At 32.1% G+C, this 22148-nt stretch overlaps 1 protein-coding gene across 21 annotated transcripts in view; it reads left to right on the forward strand.

Annotated features, from left to right (window-relative positions):
- Window positions 1-22148, forward strand: part of LOC145279820 (otoferlin-like) — a 1618966-nt gene that overhangs the window by 636520 nt on the left and 960298 nt on the right. For 10 of the 21 annotated variants that reach the window (XM_080131198.1, XM_080131200.1, XM_080131193.1 and 7 more), the window contains one exon: window positions 9613-9630. The exons of the other annotated variants lie outside the window; for them this stretch is intronic. In XM_080131198.1, the coding sequence (XP_079987324.1) occupies window positions 9613-9630 (18 nt within the window). The remainder of the gene's footprint in view (window positions 1-9612; window positions 9631-22148) is intronic. 21 annotated transcript variants of the gene reach the window in all.

The raw sequence follows: 22148 nt of genomic DNA on the forward strand, positions 1-22148 counted from the left end.
TATATATATATATATATATATATATATATATATATATATATATATATATATATATACAGCGATGATCATATTTATTGGCACGGTAAAATAAAAGTTAAATTTGTCTAATAAATTCTAAAAAAGGGATTAAATTAAAGAAAATAACAAAGCATATTATGTATTTTTAACTGGCCTTTCCGATGCAGCAATCGGATTTTAGAAAAAATAAATAACAAAGGAACAACAAACATAATTGCAAAAAAACCTTGTTCAAAATTATTGGCACGATTTATTTAATAATCAATTGTTTGGCCTTTGGCCTTGATTACCTTCCTCAGTCGCTTTTCATAGTTTACAACCAAGTTGTTGCACTCTTCAGTAGTAATTTTAGCCCACTCTTCCTGACAATAATCCTCCAATTGAATAAGATTCTTAGGCTTCCTTTGCATTACACTCAATTTTAATGTTCTCCATAAATTTTCAATTGGATTAAGGTCTGGGCTTTGTGATGGCCACTCCAAAACATTAATATGATTGTCCTCAAGCCATTTCTTAGTCAGTTTAGCCGAATGCTTTGGGTCATTATCTTGCATGAACCACCAACGACGACCAAGTGAGAGCTCTTTAGCAGAGTCTTTCAGGTTTGCATCCAATATTTTAACATAATTTTCCTTTTTTATGCTACCTGTGACCTTAACAAGTCGCCCTGGTCCAGAGGCAGCAAAGAATCCCCAAAACATCAAACTGCCTCCACCGTGCTTCACTGTGGGTATGGTGTTCTTAGGCAGGAAAGCTTCGCCAGATTTTCTGTAAATATAAGACACTTTATTATGGCCAAATAACTCTATTTTCGTTTCGTCAGTCCATAGAACACGTTTCCAGAATGCAACATCTTTATCAATATGACGTTTTGCAAAGGCTAGCCTTGCTTTCAGGTGCATAGGCTTCAATAAGGGAGTCTTTCTCGGACGACATGCTTTTAAACCAGCTCTCTTCAAAACTCTACCAACTGTATGTCGAGATACATTCACTCCAGAGGTGCTCTGTTCATCAACAATCTCCCCAACAGAGATCCTTGGGTTTTGTTTTATTTGTCGAACAATTTTCCGTTCATCTCTTGGGGAAAGAATCCTTTTTCTCCCTCTACCCTCTAAACTCATAACGTGGCCTTGCGATTTGAACTTGTTTATTATGGCTCTAACAGTGGATTTGGGAAGGTTTAGCTTCTTTGAAATCTTATCATAGCCCTCCCCATTGGTATGGCATGCTACAACAAGCTTCCTGACGTCTTCGCTGTGTTCCTTAGTTTTAACCATGGTGATTGAAAATTATAATTTAGTCACTTATAATAGTTTAAATAAATCGCTATCTAAAAATTATCTGAAAAAAATTATTTATTATTAGCGTTAAACAAGCATAATATGGCTATAAAAAAGTTCAGAAAGCACGTAAACCGGAAATTGATTGATATTACACTGATACTAAAAGAAAAACAAAGCCGTGCCAATAATTTTGAACAAGGGTTTTTTGCAATTATGTTTGTTGTTCCTTTGTTATTTATTTTTTCTAAAATCCGATTGCTGCATCGGAAAGGCCAGTTAAAAATACATAATATACTTTGTTATTTTCTTTAATTTAATCCCTTTTTTAGAATTTATTAGACAAAATTTAACTTTTATTTTACCGTGCCAATAAATATGATCATCACTGTATGTATATATATATATATATATATATATATATATATATATATATATATATATATATATATATATATATATATATATATATCCAGAGGAAGTCTCGAAATAAAGACGAAACGTTGATAAACACATAATACGGTTTGTTCCTTTTTATTTCTCTCTCTCTCTCTCTCTCTCTCTCTCTCTTTCTATATATATATATATATATATATTAAAAAAAGGAAATGCAAATTATTGGGATATTTAAGTAGAGTATCTCATCGAGGAAATGTGCTATTATTACAACTGATTATATTGTATGATAAGTAGAGGAAAGCTATTTACACCTATTCTCTCCCCCCCCTACACATTTGAAAGTCTTGTGTGTCTGTGATTGGTTGAAATTGTTTTACTTTTAACAAATAATTAATTTCTAACTACTTCTTAATTTACTTTTTTTTCTTTTTTTTTTTTTGCATATTTAAAAGTAAACGAATGTTCCCAAGTTCCAATACTGATACATGCTCGTTTTCGTATTTTGGAATATTTGGGGACAATTTATGAAGCACTCAAAAAATAAGAAATTGGTGGAAGTGTGAAAAATCTATTCTTATTTTCAAGTTCTGCCCAGTTGTTCTGTTCACTTTCTCTTTGCCTTTCTTCATCTCTCACTTTCTCTGTCTCATTTCACATTCTTTCTCTCAATTTTCTTCCTCCACCTTTTTCCTTCTTCCCCCCCTCTCTCTCTCTCTCTCTCTCTCTCTCTCTCTCTCTCTCTCTCTCTCTCTCTAGCTGTTTCTCTCTGTCTCTCTCTTCCATTTACTCTCTGTCAACACCCAATTATTTATCTAAATATTTCTCCTTTTCCTTTTGTTTGTTCTTCCTGCCTGTGTCTTTTTCCTAAACTTTCTCTCTCTCCAAAATTCTTTCTCTCAATCTTTATATTTCGCACTCTTCCCCCTCTCTCTCTCTCTCTCTCTCTCTCTCTCTCTCTCTCTCTCTCTCTCTCTCTCTCTTTCCCTGCGATGTTTTCTCCAACTTATTCTCTCTTGCTCTCCCAATTCTCTGTCTCTTCCCCTTGTTCTGCTTTCTTCCAATTATTCTCTTTTGCTCTCCTAAGTATTCTCTCCCCCCCCTCTTGTCTTTCTGGTGCTGTTTTCCCCCCATTATTTTTCTCTCGCTCTCCCGTTTCTGTCTGTCCGTCTCTCTCCCTCCCGTTTTTCTCTCTTGATTTTCTCATTTTGTCTCTCTGTTTGACTGTCTCTCTTTATTCCTCTCTTCCTTATTATTTCTTTCTCTCTCACAAATCTCTCTCTTCCTACATCTCTCTATTCCTGTTTCATTTTTTTATGAACAACTTTTCATTTTTTTCTTTTTGGTATGACTATAAATATATATTTGGTATGACTATAAATATATATTTGGTATGACTATAAATATATATTTGGTATGACTATAAATATATATTTGGTATGACTATAAATATATATTTGGTATGACTATAAATTTATATTTGGTATGACTATAAATATATATTTGGTATGACTATAAATTTATATATATATGTGTAATTCCTCAACAAAGCAACAAACATTTTATTTTAATTATTTAATGAAGCTTTGGCTGATTAGACTTTCAAACATACACGATTACCTATGGAACAGATGAAGCTAAAATACATAAAAGTTTATTATTTCTACTAAAATATAAAAGACACTCGATTTCTATGTGTGCGTTTGTACGAGTTCATTCCCAATGGACTTCATAACGACAGTGTCGTTTTTTTTTAATTTCACAAAAATGTACTTTATGTGTTTGTGAGTGTTCTTAAATAAGTTTTGTATCGGAATGTCTCTGATAAGTATCGAAAATCGATAATCGAAAAAATCCGATTCAAGAAGGAACAGACCGATTTTGATCAAAGTTAACATTTTTATGCAACCTACCCTCACTCGTGCATTTGAGAAGGTTTATCTCTACGCAAGCAGACGGGTCTGATATAAAAAATCAACAAGACATGTGCGCGTTCGAAATGAATGTTTCTGTTCAGAGCACAACTAAACCATGATACTTGACTTTTGCATTTTAAATTTTGATTCATGTCATTATATAAAAATAATTACATAAAATTAACACGAGGTTCTCCACAGTGCAACGTAGACTACAATATATTGTGTCTTGAGGAGGCCTCAAGTTTTGACAAGCTTCTGGGCTTGACCTTTACTCCTAATCTTAAATGGAACAGGTACATCAAATCTGTTGCCAAGGCCGCTGGAAAAATGGTAAGATCCTTCTATCGATCCAGTAGATATCTCACTGCTGATGCAATTCTCTATTTATATAAGAGCCAGGTACGTCCAAGAATGGAGTACTGTTACCACATCTGGACAGGAGCTGCTAGAAAGACCTTGTCCTGCCTTGACAGAATTCAAAATAGACTTCGTAGCCTCGTAGGAGATATCCTTTTCTCTTCCCTGCAACCTCTGTCTCACAGAAGAGATGTTGCAAGTTTGTCTCTGATGTATCGTTATTTTCATGGAAAGTGTTCGACTAAGCTTCAGTATATGGTCCCCCCACCCTCGCCAAACTTTCACAAGAAACACTCGTCTAGCTGAAAAAACTATCAATAATTCCCCCTACTCTTTATCTGTGCCTAAACCTAAACGTAGATTCCATGAACAAAGCTTATTCTTAGAACTGCACACCTACGGAGTTGTCTTCCGTTTTCCTGCTTTCCAGCTGACTACAATATGGTTGTCTTCAAGTCTAACGTAAACAAGTTCTTGATGAGCCGTTCCACTCGTTAACAAATTTACCGAATTTCCATTACTAACGATTACTATATTGTCCAATTTCTACTGTACACTCTTTAACCCTTATCCTCGAGTGGCCTCTTGGCCTTGATAAGTGGTGATGCCTATGTAAAAAAACAAAACAAAAAAAACCTAAGTCACAGCAGGGAGACGTGCGAGTTTTTCTCAGTGCACTACATTAGTTTTCCAACTAAAACAGGAAATTAATCGATTTGATTGGCGAATTTGTAAACACTTCATCAAATCTCCACACTAACGTAATGTACTTGCAATAACCCTTATCCCTGAGTGGCTTCCGGGCCTTGATAAGTGGTGATCACTGTGTAAAAAAAAAAAAATTCGATAACAATAAAATATTGGATGTGTGAAACATTTGTTAATCCTCATTCAATCCCGAGCAACATAGGGTCTCCCTGCTAGTTCCTTATATAACGGATAAACACTGAAGACATTCAACCGTTAAACAACATTCTAAATACAACTTGTAAACGTGGATTTGATACCATGTACGAAACCGAATATCCTGCAACGATAGACATAGAGAAAATAAGTAAAATGTTATCTTTTTTTAATTATCTATATATTAATACGATAGCGCGTGTGTTATTTTCTGTGTCACGCTTTCATCTTTTTTCCCGAGTGACTATCGTTTAATTGTTATGACTTTCCATTTCTTGTAATAAATAATTTTACCAAGAATTCTTCATAAGTTTTGGTTTCGGTTTCGATTATAGCTGAAAAAACTTAAGTATGTTCTTTTTCTTCATAGGTTTTTGTTTCGGTTTCGATTAAAGCTGATGCACCCAAGTCATATAGATATTTTTTTTTATTTTTGAAGTCACAACTTTATAATATATAAAAATCGATAGAAAATTGACTCCATAATACTATATATGAAATCTGCATAAATTAAAATATCATATTGAAGCGTATTTTACGACCGGGCTACACCGAGCGTCCCCGCTAGCTTAGATTAATACTTTTACAGTTTTAACAAAAGAGCTACAATAATATTAGGACGTCTCCATTTACCCTGAACATTCACAGAATGCTAACATCATCATATTACATATGAAAGAATCCGCTGTGGAATTTCCACAGGTCTCGCTAGTTACTTATTAATGTAATTTTCAATTTTTTCTAATTTCACACCAGCTGCTATAAAATTCACCTAGCATTTCCGGACCCTCGCCTTTTTTTCTTTTTTTCTATTTTTTTTTTTTTTTTGCTTTTCCTAATCCTTTCCCTCTGTTTCTTTTTTCTTCTTCACACTTTTATTGTTTCTTTCATCTGTCTTTATCCCCTTTTCATAGCATGGACACTGCGTTACTACTAAGAATCTTTGCCATCATGGAGTTTTCCATAAGCTCTGGGCACTTCACACATAGCCGCTAACTTGTCTTACTCGCTGTATAAAAACACCCATTATTTCTATGCACAATAACAGTTTTTCATTTTTGCATTTTTATGAAGTTTTACAAACAATATAAAGCATCAAACTCTTATAAAATTTATCATATTCAACAATGCAGCGGTTTATACCAAATCCATTTCGAAACTATGATTTTTAAAACATATCACAGATTTTTTTTAATAAATAACTAAACCTAGACATCAATGATGTATATTGTCTTGTTTTTCAATGAGCTTTATTAAAAGAATTGTTGTTCAGAATAAAAAAGACACATCTGTTAAAAGTTTCTTAACTTGATATTTTGTCATTCATACGTTGATCAAATTGGAATATGAAGATTTCTGATGAATATAGCGATTTCAAATAATTTACATGTTTTATTAATTTAAAAAATAAATGCTTAAAATTTGTTCCTTTTTTGTATCCGTTTTTTTAATATGGCGTTGTTCTATTCAAATTATGTGAATGGTGTATAGTTTTGTTATCATGAAAGAATTAAAAACGAGAAATTGTTTTAATATTTCTGCAACAAAAATTGCTTTAGAATTACCTACCATATTCTTGGAAGATTTTTTATGGTTTCTTTGAATTCAATAAAATATTACTATTTTCTTATTGTTAAAATGTTTTTGCATTTATGCAGATTTTAAACCGGACGTATCTAAACGTCCGCGTCCGCTCGGCTTTAGACGGAATATGACGTCCATCGACGAATTATGTCGAGCGTTGCCGATGATCAAATCTTAACAACTGTATGAAACAGAAATAGTAAAATAAATATAAATCATAGAAAAACAAAACAAAACAAAACACCTACCGTAACTTTGTTTTATTCATTTAATGTTTCATGGCAAACATCTGGGATGCTATAACCATTTTTGGTATTTTTTTTTTTTTAGATTAGGTCCACCTCCGCAATTTTCTTTTAAATGACGACATTTTTGACGAGTTTTCTACTATGCTGAATACGGAAATCGCATTGAAATTTTGCAGAAATAATTAGTTATCGAGATATAAAAAGTTGTCTTATGCATTGTATTCTTTGGCGGCCATCGTTTTTGCGCGCGTGCGCGCGCTCCATAAAGAAATCTACGCAAGTAATAAAGATGGCCGCCAAAGAATACAATGCATAATACAACTTTTTGTATCTCGATAACTGATTATTTCTGCAAAATTTCAAGGCGATTTTCGTAATCAGCATGGCCGAAAACCTTTAAAAGTCGTCATTTAAAAGAAAATTGTGAAAGTGGACTTAATCTGAAAATTTACCCCATTTTTTTTATTTTTTGTATTTGGTTTTGATAGATAATGTTTAGTAAACAAAGGTTCGTTTGTTTGTTTATTTGTATGTTTGTGTGTTTTTTTTTTTTTTGTTTTGTTTTTTTCAAAACAAATTATGTATTTTTTTGTTTGGTTTTTGAAAAGTTTTTAAAAATGTTTAAAGAAGCAACATTTTTTTTTTCCAAATATATTTTTTCTAAATTTCTTTTTTCTTCTGTCAATTGTAAGGAAAGGTTTGTGCTGTTCAAGTGGATGCCACCGCTTACGGAGCCTCTCTTTGCACTGATGCATTTAACCGCACATGTAATGCAATTCTTTTGGGGATACGATTTTCTCATTTTGACAAAAAAAAAACCCTACTTTTTCAGACGTCTGCCGTTATTTGTCTAACATTGATAAAGTCATAGTACGTCCCATGTAAAATCTAGTTTTATTTTATTTATTCATTTTTTTTATTTTCTTCCAATATTTATCCAAAAGTCGGTTGTTCGTTGTCGCGTTCTGTATTTGACGGATCGGCATCTTACACCAGATTACAGGCAAAGCAGAGCAAACGCTTAGATACGTCCGATTCAAAATCAGCACAAGTACCAATATTTTTATTTTCAGCGACTTTTTAAAGAATATAAATGAAAAATAGTTTTAACCATATATCTTGTAACATTGCATTTTCTACCAATATATATATATATATATATATATATATATATATATATATATATATATATATATATATATATAATGTGTGTGTGTGTGCGTGTGTATATATATATATAAAATAAATGACAAAAAGTTAAATTCCAAAATTCATGATGTTGACCATCTTATAATTTATTCCTTTAATTCAGTTAATTTACACTATTCAACTTTTTTTCACCACTTATCAAGGCCAAGCGGCTACTCGAGGATAAGGGTTAAAGAGTGTACAGTAGAAATTGGACAATATAGTAATCGTTAGTAATGGAAATTCGGTAAATCTGTTAACAAGTGGAACGGCTCATCAGGAACTTGTTTACGTTAGACTTGAAGACAACCATATTGTAGTCAGCTGGAAAGCAGTAAAACGGAAGACTATTCCACGAGCGTGCACGGCTAAGAAAGGAGCTTTGTTCATGGAATCTACGTTTGTGTTTAGGTACAGATAACGAGTGGGGGGGATTCTTGATACTGTTTTCAGCTAGACGAGTGTTTCTTGTGAAAGTTTGGCGAGGGGGACCATACTGAATTAAAGATGGTCAATATCATGAATTTTTGGAATATAACTTTTTGTCATTTATTCTCTATATTGCTCTGTAATTACATTGAGCTTCTTATGAAAGGATTGATATATAATAAGAAAATATATTTCTACAGAAATATTTATATATATATAATATATATATATATATATATATATATATATATATATATATATATATATATATATATATATATATATAAAGTGAAACTGGATTACCGTTGATAGCTTTTAATGTGAGAATTATTGTTTTAATTTGAATGGCTATTTTTTTTATATGCTCGCTATATTCTCTACAAGAAAAGCATGCATTTTGATTGAGTTTCATTCAAAATATAAATACCAGGTACATTATTAATATAAAGAAATTGTTTTCGATAATAATCTAAACAGGACCGGTTGCTTATGTCATTAATAAAAACAAGTGTACATTACTTTTTCAGCTTTCAAATAAGTAACCACATTTATTTATAAGAAATGAATTTAATTTTCGCAACAAATTTTTCCATTTGAGCAATATTTGGCAAGGCCAGCTAATATATATATATATATATATATATATATATATATATATATATATATATATATATTACAAGGATAAATATTATCTTTATGTTAAATTTATATTAATATTATATATGTATGTTGATTTTTTTAAATGGCAAGAAATTTATTTATTAATTGATCTCTTAAAAAAAACTTATTGAATATTTTCAGGTTTTTTATTACTTACTTTATTATAAATTAATTTTTGACTTCAAACCTCAGATTACAGATTCTTCCTTTTGCACTAAGTCTAATTTCATTGATTGTTTGATTTGTTTTTAATTCTTTTGATGATGTCGTTTGATTCACAGAAAGGTTTTGTTTTTCAACTTTATTCTAACCTGCGATATATATTTCACTTATTTTTGTCCTCTGTTGAAAAGAGCTTATCTTTGAAAATCTATGGGTTAAGGATTATTCTTTATTTTGAATATTTGATTGATTATTCAATATCATAATTTATTCGATTTTTATTTTCATCAATTTTCTTGTGTGTGTGTGTGTGTGTGTGTGTGTGTGTGTGTGTGTGTGTGCGTGTGCGTGTGTACACGCGTGTGCGCGCATTGATCATGTGTGTCCAGACACAGATTTTAGATGGCTACCATTTCATCATAACAAATCTGTCTATAACTAAAGAAATTTAAATTTCTTGAATTTCAGAGATGTACATCCGATGAGGTTGGTACCTAAAATATTTTTGTTAATACATCGAACATTTCCGTCAGACAAAAGTTTTCTTAGAATTAATTAGTTGGTTTGAAAACGCGTGTTTTGTCTCCATTTGTTTCCAAAATGTCATTTTTTTTTTTAAGACAACCGAAAACTAAAGTCATAATCAAAAATGACCAATGGTCATGTAGCGATACGAACCAAAAAGTCAGCTTGGCTGAGTGAGCTGGCTCTGACTAATTGCAAGCTAATACGGCCATTGTAAAGAATGATCCACACGCATGTAAAGATGATCCGGACTGGGGCTAGTGTACACTTCTGGCTAACAAAAAAAAAAAAAGACTCAACATCTCTATACATGTGCCTGTGTGTGTACTTGTGAAGCAAAGGTAACGCTATCCCCCAACCACAACTCTCCTGGATTGGCTTTATTTGATTCCAGTTACAAGAAGAAATACAAAAAGACAGGAAACAATGCCAAGATAAGTAGAGAGCACATATAGCACATAGTATTCCTAAATGGCTACCAATTTTAGTACTGACCAGGCTTAACGTTACTTAACTTCGTTGATCTAACAGAAACTGGCGCGTTACCATGATTATGTTGTATATATACTAGGCACTGTATGTAGGACATAGACACCTCCCTCTGAAAACCGTAAAAACCTAATGTTGGTATCTCTCTTGACGTGGATATGCAATCAACTGGGGACCACTTGCTTATCTGATATTCCCATGAAACTTCCTCCCTTGGAGAAAACCAGTTTAACTCGCCAACGTTAAATAACGTTTCTGTATTGTATGGCATTTCTTTATATTAGCAGTATGTAATGAAAACTGTCACATGAAATGAAAAAACAAAATCAGTATAACAACAACAGGATTTATTTAATTACATGCACTGTCCGGTATAGGTGGAAAAAAAAGGTAAGGCAGTTTCCAAGTGAAGAAAGTGAATATAGAAAATTATTTGAACACCAGAAAATCTGACAGCATTTATCTTTAGGCGAACAAAGTCGTTGCTTGAGGACCCAGCAAATAGAGACTGGAGAAAGATAGGAGGGAGATGTATTTCTTTGGTATTTTAAGGGTTCTGTCTGCTGACTGACTGCGATTCCTAAAGCGGATGAAGTCTTTCTTTAGGGACAGATGAAATCAAAGTGCCCCGCAAGCTTATTGGTTTTCATTAAATATGCACAATCTATTGGATAAAGCATTCGAACAAGGAAAGGCAGTGATAACTACCTCTATGTATTATTATTTATATATTAATGCGATAGCGTGTGTGTTATTTTCTGCATCATGCTTACATCCAGGTAATTTAATTGTTATGTACTTCCATTTCTTGTCATAAATAATTTTACCAAGAATTCTTCATAAGTTTTGGTTTCGGTTTTGATTATAGCTGATGGCACTTAAGTCATCTATTTTTTCATAAATAATTTTACCAAGAATTCTTCATAAGTTTTTGTTTCGGTTTCGGTTATTGCTGAAGAAACTCAATTTGTATATATATATATATATATATATATATATATATATATATATATATATATATATATATATATATATATATATGTATATTTCATAAGTTTTTACTTCGGTTTCAATTCAAGCTAATGCACCCAAGTGATATAGATATATTTTTTTTTATTTTTGAAATCGCAACTTTATAATATATAAAAATCGATAGCACATTAACTCCAAAATAATATATATGAAATCTGCAAGAATTAAAATATCATATTTAAGTGTACTTTACGACCGGGCTTTGCCAGACGTTCGTGCTAGCTTAGATTTTTTGCAGTTTTAACAAAAAAGCTACAATAATATGAGAGTGTCTCCATTTACACTGAATATCTACAGAATGCTAACATCAACATATTACATATAAATGATTCCCCCGTGGAATTTCCAGCTAGTTTGGATATTCGGACTACCATTCTCATCTTGAGGGTTATTCTCAACAACACTGGTAACCTCCTTCCTTCAGCTGTGTCTTGTTGAACTCGGGAATCTGTATGGAATTTTCAATGTAGTCCTTTATTTAATCCATGGGGATAGCTTGCTCTCATTCCACCAGCCATGATCAGGTAGAAGTCTTCAGTAATTTGCAGTTGTATTCTTAGTATAACCCGCACTGAGGATTGAATCTTTAACCTCCAGAAGAGTGTCACTTAGAACTGAATTTTACTAAGTACTTTATCCATTAGGCTATGAAGAAGGTTAGAAGCTGAAACGTTGTAACACAAAGTTTGGGAAATAAATTCTCATGAAAGATAGAGAGACCTGAAGGTTAGGTATGATGTTTAACAAGGCAAAGTTGAGGAAAAACAAGGAATGACGTCAGCAACGTGATACATGACGTTACATGCATTGAGGTTGACAGAGAAACGGAGGTTTCAGATTAGTCTGTCTGTTAGGAAATAGATCGAAAATAAGAAATATGTTAAATCATATTGTAGACACGTTTTACCTGAAGTGAGGGTCAGCTGATCGGATCTGCGTGTGAGTCACGTGATTAGGTTAGCTGGAGTCAGTGAGTTTGGGTTTAGACGTAGAGAAAAACAGACGGCTTAACAGGTCATCCCCTTCCCTTTACTGGGGGGGGGGTGCTGACGTGTGTGAAAATAAGACCTATGCAAGCAAAGACATTCACTTTCTATTCTTCTGCAATCTACATCTGGAAGGTGAATAAAAAACTATATAAAACCATTCATCGTCTTGGAGTGAATGAATATTTGTCCAAAACAGGTTCCAAGATCAACAACGCATGAAGAAAGTATGTCCAAAATACATGTACCACACACACACACACACACACACACACACACACCTGCATATGAACAATTGGATAAGAATATATCACAAATAGACAGAACATTAGACGATTACACACACGGTAATCCTTATATGATAACAATAAAATATGTCTATGGATGTGATCCGGGACAGATTGATAATCATGCAGTAATTAGTGTACGAGAAACTTTGATAATCACAAAGAGCGAAATGCCTCCCTAAGATCTCTGTTGGCTTCGTCGACATACTCCACCTTAATAAGATAGTGAACTAATTAATCAAGAGAATACTAGTCTCTTTCTCATGCGTGAACTATTTCTCTTCAAAATTAAACATACAAAACTTGCAGCCGTTTTAGTCTCTTTTTCTACTCATGTAGAAGAACATTTAGAAACTGAAAACATTACAAACGTATTTGTTAACATTGGACTTGGACTAACATGACCGCGCTGTAGTTAGCTGGGAAGTAAACTCATGTTACTGTGTTCTACCGAGGAGAAATTCTTGAATAGAAATTCTATACATCCCATGTGGAGAAGAGAGCCATATCCTCAATCGTCTAAAGCAATATAGTCTAACTATTGGTATCGGAAAATAGAAAAATTCTGTGGGGGTTTTTTTTTGTATCTTTTTTTTTTACTGCAGATGAGGCATCCTGCTGGATGTCAGACATTCGCCTGCTATTTCAGTGACTCCAACCTAGAGATCTTTTATAGGATTCTAACTGTCCCTGTAAGCACAATTGTTTGGATATTTCTTGCATTTGGTGCACCAGACATATTTGCGAGCTAGTTTTTTTTTTTTTTTTTAATTCTTTTTCATGAACTCGGTTGCTCCTCTGAATACTGGGATGGTGGAAATCTTCCCAAGATTCCAGTTTCTTTTCATGCCGTACATAAGACCTTACAGTTTATTCCTCTTCTCCCTCTTAGCTCTCTTTAAGCAAGCATCACTAGGGACACTGACTTCAACTAGGGTTGCTGCTTTCCCATTCTTGTCCGATATCACTGTGTCAGATTAAACAGCTCTGTTTTCTAGGTATGTAGCTGTAAGAATTGCATAATGACTATGGATGCTGCGTGATTTATTTCTGTTCTTTCTCTTAAATGTCCCCAGGACTTGCTGCTGCACTAGATATTCAAATTTTACAGATGGGGTGCTGGAGATATTTATGCAGTCCACTTTGTCATATTGTGTAGTATTCGTCATCCAACAGAACCTTATTACTAGATGTCAGATGATTCAAACTCTCATCTGCGCGACAGAATCTGCATTTGTTGACATTGCTGAGGCCACTCATCTTCTTAAAAGCGTTGGTCATTAAGCCTTGTTCTCGGGCAACCATTATCACCCTCACTTTGCTGAAATTTTGAACACATGAATTTCAAACCAACTTATTATAGCAGGAAAATGTTTATTTTATCCAATCGAAGCCTTTTTTTTTTTTTTGCACTTTCACTGACATGTACATCCATTTTTCAGGCTTTCTGAACACCAGCATGACGCTCAACTTTTCTGTCTGTTTGTTTGTTTGTTTGTTTGTTTGTTTGTTTGTTTGTTTGTTTGTCAGGCTGTATTCTTTGAAGCAGCTTTTTTTTTCAGATGTAAACGTTTGGTTTGCTCATTTAACATTAAGTTTACATATATTACTTATAAAAGAAATATTATTAGCAACATGTTTTATCTGCAGTTATAATAAGTAAAAATTAAGGAAATATGGGATAGAACTAACAAAGACCATAATACTGTAGTTTTAAGATAATATGCGATCAAAATATAAGTGCGTTTATTTAGCTATTTATTGTCTCGTATTTTATAATAAAGCTCTAGTAATGTATTTAGGAGTATTTAAGTAACTCTAACTCTACTAATATATAAAAGGACATTTTTGTGCGTGATTGTGTATTAGTTTGTTCCCTATGGACTCGAAAATGGCTGGACCTATTTTTATGAAGTTTCACACAAAGGTACTCTATGTGTTTAGCAGTGTTCTGAGATATGTTTTGTATCAGAATGTCTTGGATAAGTATCGATAATCAAAATATTACCGACATATAAAGTCAACAGTAAGTTCTTTGATATGACAGGGGCGCGTTCGAAATGAATGTTTCAATTTGAAACATAATTACACTATGATATTTGACTTTTTCATTTTAAACTAAAATTCTACTATTATCACCGCACAATTAGTAAGGTCGAGCATATAAAAGCAACAGTATGTTCTTTGATATGACAGAGGTGCATTCGAAATGAATGTTTCTGTTTAGAGCACAATTAGAATATGATACTTGACTTTTGTATTTTTAACTTTAATTCAAACTAATATATATAAAAAATAATTTTATAAAATCAGCAGTAGGTTCTCTACAGTGCAATGTAGACTACAATCTATTGTGAACTAAGTTACTGCAGGGAGGCATATCTGGTATATAAAATAAACTTTATGCGAGTCTGTATGTATGTTAGTTCGTTCTCTATGAACTCCTAAACGGCTGAGCCGATTTTTCAAAATTTATGTGTCTAGCAGTTTATTTAGATAGGTTTAGTATCGGAATGTCTTCGATAAGTATTGATAATAGTTAATCAGAAAAATCCGATGAAAGAAGCAACAGGCGAATTTGATAAAAGTTTACGCCTCATACCGCCTTACATTACAAGGGCATTTGAGAAGTTTTATTACTGCACTAGCAAAAAAGACCCATCATATAATATCAACAGTATGTTCTTTGATATGATAGGGGCGCGTTCGAAATGAATGTTTCTGTTTAGAACAGAATTGAATCATAATACTTGCATCTTAAACTTGAAGTCAAGCCATTATATAAAGATAATGTTATAAAATCAATAGTAGGTTCTCTACAGTGCAATGTAGACTACAATGTATCTGCAGAGAGGCAAGTGAAGCTTCCTCCTGGTGCACGCGATGGGTCCTCGACCAGAGCAGACAATGAATCGATTTGATAGAAAAATGGACGATTTCATTGATTTCAATCCGGGGCAATGTCGAGTCTCCCTGCTAGTACTGAATAATTGGAATATACAGAAATAAATATGTGTACACTTACAAATTCCTAACTAATAAATATACTTTTTGTAAAAATACCTGTAAATATGCATATGAAATAGAAGGGTTGATTATAGACATCTCTTTTAAAGGAAAAATTACTTATATTGTTTGGTTTCCTTAATTTTTTTTAAATATTTATTCATAACGATATTTTTAAAAAATGCCATCCTATTTCTCATAACATTTCTACGTGAGCCATTCTTATAACATTTCTACGTTGCACTCGAAAAGACTTAAAACTGTATAATTACTCAACGGACTATTACACAGAGTGATCTTTTACATCTCCAAGGAGAATGAAAAATAATTAATAAAAAGAAATCGCTCGATAAAACCCATTTTTGGGCGAAAGATTGCTTCATATCTTTAAATCTAAATAAACATCACTTAAAAAAAAAAAAAAAATTATATCGTTTGGCTTTATTAAAAACAAGTTAATATTTATTCATAACGATGTTTTTAAAAGAAGCGCCACCTTATTTCTGATCACATTGCCACATGAACCGCGTGTTGCAATTGAAAAGACTTAAAATCTTTCACTTTCTTATATAATTTATACAAAAATAATCCCCAATAAATACTTTATAAAATCGCTATTATTCACTTACATAACAAGCAATCCGACCCTTCAGTTCTCAAAGTTTTGTCGATTTTAGTTAGCATTTTGTTCCATTCTTCTTCATATATGATGTTCAGAAAAGGGTGTTTTGTGGAGCTCTCACATGCATCTGAATTTTCAAATAATGAAATAGGTTCTGGATCAGGTTTAAATTTGGGGAATCACTTAGGTATTTCAAGATATTCAGCCTATTTTTAGTAATTTTGGGTTTTATGTTATTTAATCTTGTATTATTGTTCTGTAAAGAATTTCTAAAAATGATGAGGGTTGTTTGTTTCTTTTCTATATATTGTGTGCATTTTAGAAAATTATGATGTTCTTTTGTGACGTTATTGCTGTGTCTATTATTTTTATAAGGTTTTATTGTGATATATTTGAGTGTGTTCTTATCGTGCTCTGTTTTGTGTTGTGGTATTTTGCTTCAGTTTATGGATGTTGCAAGTGGTTATAAATCTTGTATTGTTGCATATGGTGTATGAGTATGTATTGTAATATGACATTTATTTGTTGATATTGTTATGTTCAAAGTATTTTGATTGCATTAGTAAGTGTTGGGAGTAGTCATGGGGTGTGCTTCGTTGTGTGAGATATAGAAAGTGACGGTTAATGTGACGGGTGTGAGTGGTGATTGTAAGGATTAGTTTTTGTGTGGGATGATCTTGGTAAGGGTTGTAAAATACAGGTATTTTGTGGTAGTTTGTTTGAGTAGTGTAGGATGTTTGAGAGATTTTTTTTATTATATTGTGTGATTGATAATAACTAGGTTTGTATTGTCGTTGTATAGGGTGTGTGAGAGATTTTTTATTATATTGTGTAACTTTGTTTATATTGTTGTATGGAGTCATATTTGTATGGGCTATTGTATGGTGATTAATTGTGAGTATTTTATATGTTGTTTGGTGTGTTTTTGGTAGTTGTATTTCTTTGTGTGTGTGTGTGTGTGTGTGTGTGTGTGTGTGTGTGTGTGTGTGTGTGTGTGTGTGTGTTCGTTCGTGCATAGTTGTGGGATGTATTCAATGTGGATTTTGATTGAATAGTGCTAAATTGTGGTTGCTTGTTTGTTCGTAATTGGGTCTGTCATGTGGTGTGTGTTCCTTTTTTACCTCTGTGGTCTTATTTATATATGTGAATATCATGTGTGGGTGCTTTGTTTGTTTTTGGTTGTCATTTTCATCAATCATTAACGTTTGTTGTGTCTTTTCTTCGTCCAGTAAGCGTTTTAACAAAGTTATTTTTCATTTGATGATGTATTTTTTATCATCCTCTTTGCATTCTGATTCCCAAAGATCTGATTGAGCTCCCTTGGGACATAGTTATCTGATTATAGTTGAAATTTTATCATCGATTTTTGTGTATTTTTTGTGAAATCTATTTTTTTTATAGTCTTGTATGTCGATTCAGGCTTGTAGTTTAGATATGCTTAGGTTTTTTTTTTCTGTGGTTTTATTTTTCTACTAGAATTTAAGATAAATTGTTCTTCTATCTTCCAAAATCTCTGAAAATTATTTTTTGGGGAGAATGTTCCATGCTCAGAGATTTTTTTTTTTCGTTTTTAATGATTCATCCTGGATAAATGATTTCCTGAAGTTTTCATGAATTCGTACTGAGTTTTAAATAGTTGCATAGTCGTTTCTCCAATGTGGTATTGTACCTTATTCTATTGGTTGAATATACTGTGTCTATTTTTTCATTTGGTTTTTCTAATCCTTCCTTGAAATGTTTCTGCTCAGTGTTGAGGATTTTCTAGAATTCTAGTTATTCCTCCCAGAATGTTTATTTGTTAGTGGAATTCTTTCATTTAAATTGAGGCTGGTGTTGTTCCAAAGATATAAAACAATGTATATGTGCATGTATTTAGATGAGTGGAACTACCAACTTTTATTAATCTTTTTCTTTAACATTAATTTTTTTAAATTTTGTTTAAATGTGTATAACACTTGTTTCGAGCATGTTTGGCTTTCTTCAGATATTATTTTGAGAAAAATATCTTAGTTTTAAAAAGAATTTTGAAATTTTTGGAAAAAATATTGAAATATTATTGTAGCTCTGAAAAAAAATATGAGTTCTGTCCTCCTATCAAAAGTTTTATGTCTGTGAGTATGCATAGTGTTTCTATGTGAGTTATTTTCTACTTCCTGTCAGGGTCATCTTAAATACATTTGAGACTTGGTCAGTGCTTTAATACAAGGGTAAGCGTGAAGTTCGATATAATTTATGAGGGTTGTTCATTTACTTTTTCGTGGTCTCTGTACTTATGTGTGTGTGTGTGTGGGTGTATGGTGTATGGTGAGCATTTGTGTATGTGGGTGTATATATGCGTATCCATGTGCGCATATATATTTTTTGTCTATGTATGTGCGTGTATGTTTTTTTAGGTACTGTTTTGGTTTGTGTGTATGCATACATATATGCATATGTGCATGTGAGCATGTGTTCTTGTCTATACACACACACACACACCTACATCTATTCTTATACGTATGTATAAATGTATATGTGTGTTCTGTATGCTGCGTGTTTGTGTTATGATTTGTTCAAAGCCAGTGTAAATTTTGTCATAAAGTTTTTTCTTGTGTAAGGACGTTGAAATAATTTTCAGTTTTAGAAATCTGCATGATCTTGAATCTAGTCCTGTGCATGAGTGTGTAAGTTGTGAAACAAATAAATATTTGCTTTCTGGGATTTGTATGTGGCTTTTATGTAAAGCGACTCTTTTGCTGAGTGTTTTGATGGGGCCTATGTATGATTTGTTGCATGCTGTGTATTTTAGTATATACACCACATTTTTGGAAGCGCGGTTGAAGCCTTTATTTTTAATGTTTGTGTTGGGTTTTTGAATGTGTGTGAGTTTCTCTAATAATACATATGTTGTTGTTTGTTGCCTTATGTGCATTATATATATATATATATATATATATATATATATATACACATATATTTGGGGGAGTTGAAATAATAAGAATAAGATCGATTCTTTAAGAAGAGACTTATTGGAATAATGCAAAGCTCAACAAAATGTTTTGTAGCTTATATAGCGTATCAATAAAATAAGAAAATGACAATATAAAATGAATACTAATGCATATAGATTCATTCATTTATTCAATAAGGATGATACATCAATTAGGGGTGTAGGATAAGTAAAACTCTTTATATCATGGCATTTCGAAGCCTAATGCCTCTCATCAGAAGAGGGGAGAAGATGCTAGGTAACATAATAGGGATGCGACCTCTAATGATATTTACATTAGGAGCGAAATAATTGTGCAACAAGAGATAAAATATTGAGACTGTTTGGTGAGGGAATGGGAGAACTAAAGGAATATAGCTTTTATTATATAATGAAGGTAGGTGTATAGCATATCTGTCATGGTGGGTTTAATATATGCATGCAATATGTGTAAGTAAACTCTTAGGGAGAATATAGGGCAAGTGAATTGAAAGAGGATGTTTATTTAATCATATGTATTGATGGGTTATAACTATGGAAGGGATTTACTCGAAATAGGGGATTTAAATTTTATAATTGTAACTTGGTATTTAAATGAAGCATAAATTATTAGGAATAAGTCATATAATAAAATAATAAAGGTGAGGGGACAAACTATAAAGGATACAATATAAAAACAATTTTCAGTGAATAAGATGGAGGATAAACAAATGGTAGGATAATGGGATAAAAAAAAGTATAAAAATAATAAAATAAAATAATCAAAATGTTATTAAAAATAAAAGAATAAAAAATAAATATTATATATATATATTATATATATATATATATATATATATATATATATATATATATATATATAATATAAACAGTCAATTAAAAAACGAAATAAAATACAATGAAAATACGACAGTAAGTAAAAAGGAGAAAGTTCTTAAAAGGCAAGGGAGTAGAGATGTTATCCAAAGTTTTTAGATTCATGTTGAGAGTAAAGCAGTGTCAAAATCTTGTCTTAAATCTTTTATAAATGAACAAAAGGTCCGCTGCGAGAATTAGTCTCCATCTAGTTTAAGTGGTGATTAATGGTGATGTAATGCGGATGGTGATGGAACTTTTGAAATCTTTTAGAAATTAAAGTCGGAATAAGAATATAATGAATGGATATTACCTCACTTTTGGGGGATAAAATGATTTAAATCGGTAATTAAATTCGAGATGTATTTTGTGATTCTAAATTTCTCATGTCCGTAGTGAAAATATGCTGGTCCGTAGTGGATGATGTAGATATTCCTGAGTTCGAGGCATTAGGCTTCGAAGTACCATGGTATAAAGAGTATAAGAAATTTGAAATTCTAAGCTTTAAAGACTTAAGAATACCAAACTAAGATTGTAGATTTTATAAGCTGTACACACATAAATTAAAAGCCAGCAATTAATGAAAATAATTTTAATAACAATGAAAATAACATAAAAGCCATTTAATACTAATAGTAATACTCTATGAATACAACAACTAATCACAGAGTTTCTGCCCAAACCATCTCAATACATAAAAAGATATGTTTTTTACCCAATACCCAAAGATGGTTCTGAAAGAAACCTTAAGATACGCAACATTTACAGCAAATGAAACTAACAAATTAATAATGTGTCTAGAAAGGATAAAGGAAAAAATTTGCAGAAATAAGTAATCCGTAATATTTAACAAAATATGTCTTCAAGAAAAATTATATATATATATATATATATATATATATATATATATATATATATAATATTTATTATGACATTATATATACATATTTCAAGGTCGTACCATTGGTTTCATTACGTCGAATCAACTATAAGAGGTTGGAAAAAAACAGTGTAATTTCGTCAGCGTTTTTTTCCAACCTCTTATGGTTGATCTGGCGTAACGAAACCAATGGTACAACCTTGAAATATGTATATATAGTGTCATAATAAATATTGTATCTTCAGCTCTCACATCCACGATAGAGCACTTTATTGGATTATTTAATCACCTCTTGACACGCTATATATATATATATATATATATATATATATATATATATATATATATATACTAGCAAAAGTACCCGTCGTTGACTGCCTACAAAAATTGGACTGATTTATGAAAGTATGATAGGTTATGAAAAGGAAGGGTTGTAAAGAGATAGCTTCGAATTTGGGGGTATCAAAAATATGATGAAAGTAAAAATAAAATAGATAAACCCCATAATTTATTATACCACACCTGTTCACACTGAAACACTTATCACAATATTCTGTGGATTAAACTTTGTGACATATTTCCATTCTATGGAGGTCAGGCGCGAACGAACACACCATAATTTTATTATACCATATTTCTTCAAACTGAAACAATTACGCAGATAGATATGAAAAGTCTTTATTAAAGTTTGTGCCAATTTCCATTCTATGGAGGCCAGGCGCGGACGCAGACCCCACAATTTTATTATACCATCCCTATTTAAGTTAAAACATACTTATCAAAGTATTATTATGTTCATCTATATCAAAAACACTTGTAAACGTTTTTTTTTTTTAATTTTTAATTTTTATTTCCATACTTTGTGGACCAGGCGCGTACGTAGACCCCACAATTTTAATGAATCATCATTATGCCAGATCAAACATACCCATTCCTGTGTCTCGATACATCTTCTATCATTATATGTGATCAGTTTTCTATAATAGTCAACCATATAGGAGCCTATTCGTGACCAAACACACACACATTCAGCTTTATATTATAGATATATGACACTAGCTGTGTATTAAACAAAAAATATCCTTTAAATAAGTTAAAACACTGTGTTGAATTTTTCTTTTATCGTCTCCTACTTCTTCCTCGTCTCGATGTTTTACAACGGAAGTTAACACCGAAACGAACAACAGGTGGGGATCTACCTGACTCAGAAACCAAGACACTCTACTCTCAGAAATTCACCGTGTTTTATGTCCCCAAGGTCAGCACTTTTGCAAACGAGTAGGGGACTAACTTTCAGTTTAGTCGTGCACATGCAGCACCATTTCTAGGTCTACTGCCATGACGTTCGCCTTGT

The sequence above is a fragment of the Euprymna scolopes genome, chromosome 7, assembly GCF_053919585.1.
Source record: "Euprymna scolopes isolate OS-2025 chromosome 7, ASM5391958v1, whole genome shotgun sequence".
NCBI lineage: Eukaryota > Metazoa > Mollusca > Cephalopoda > Sepiida > Sepiolidae > Euprymna > Euprymna scolopes.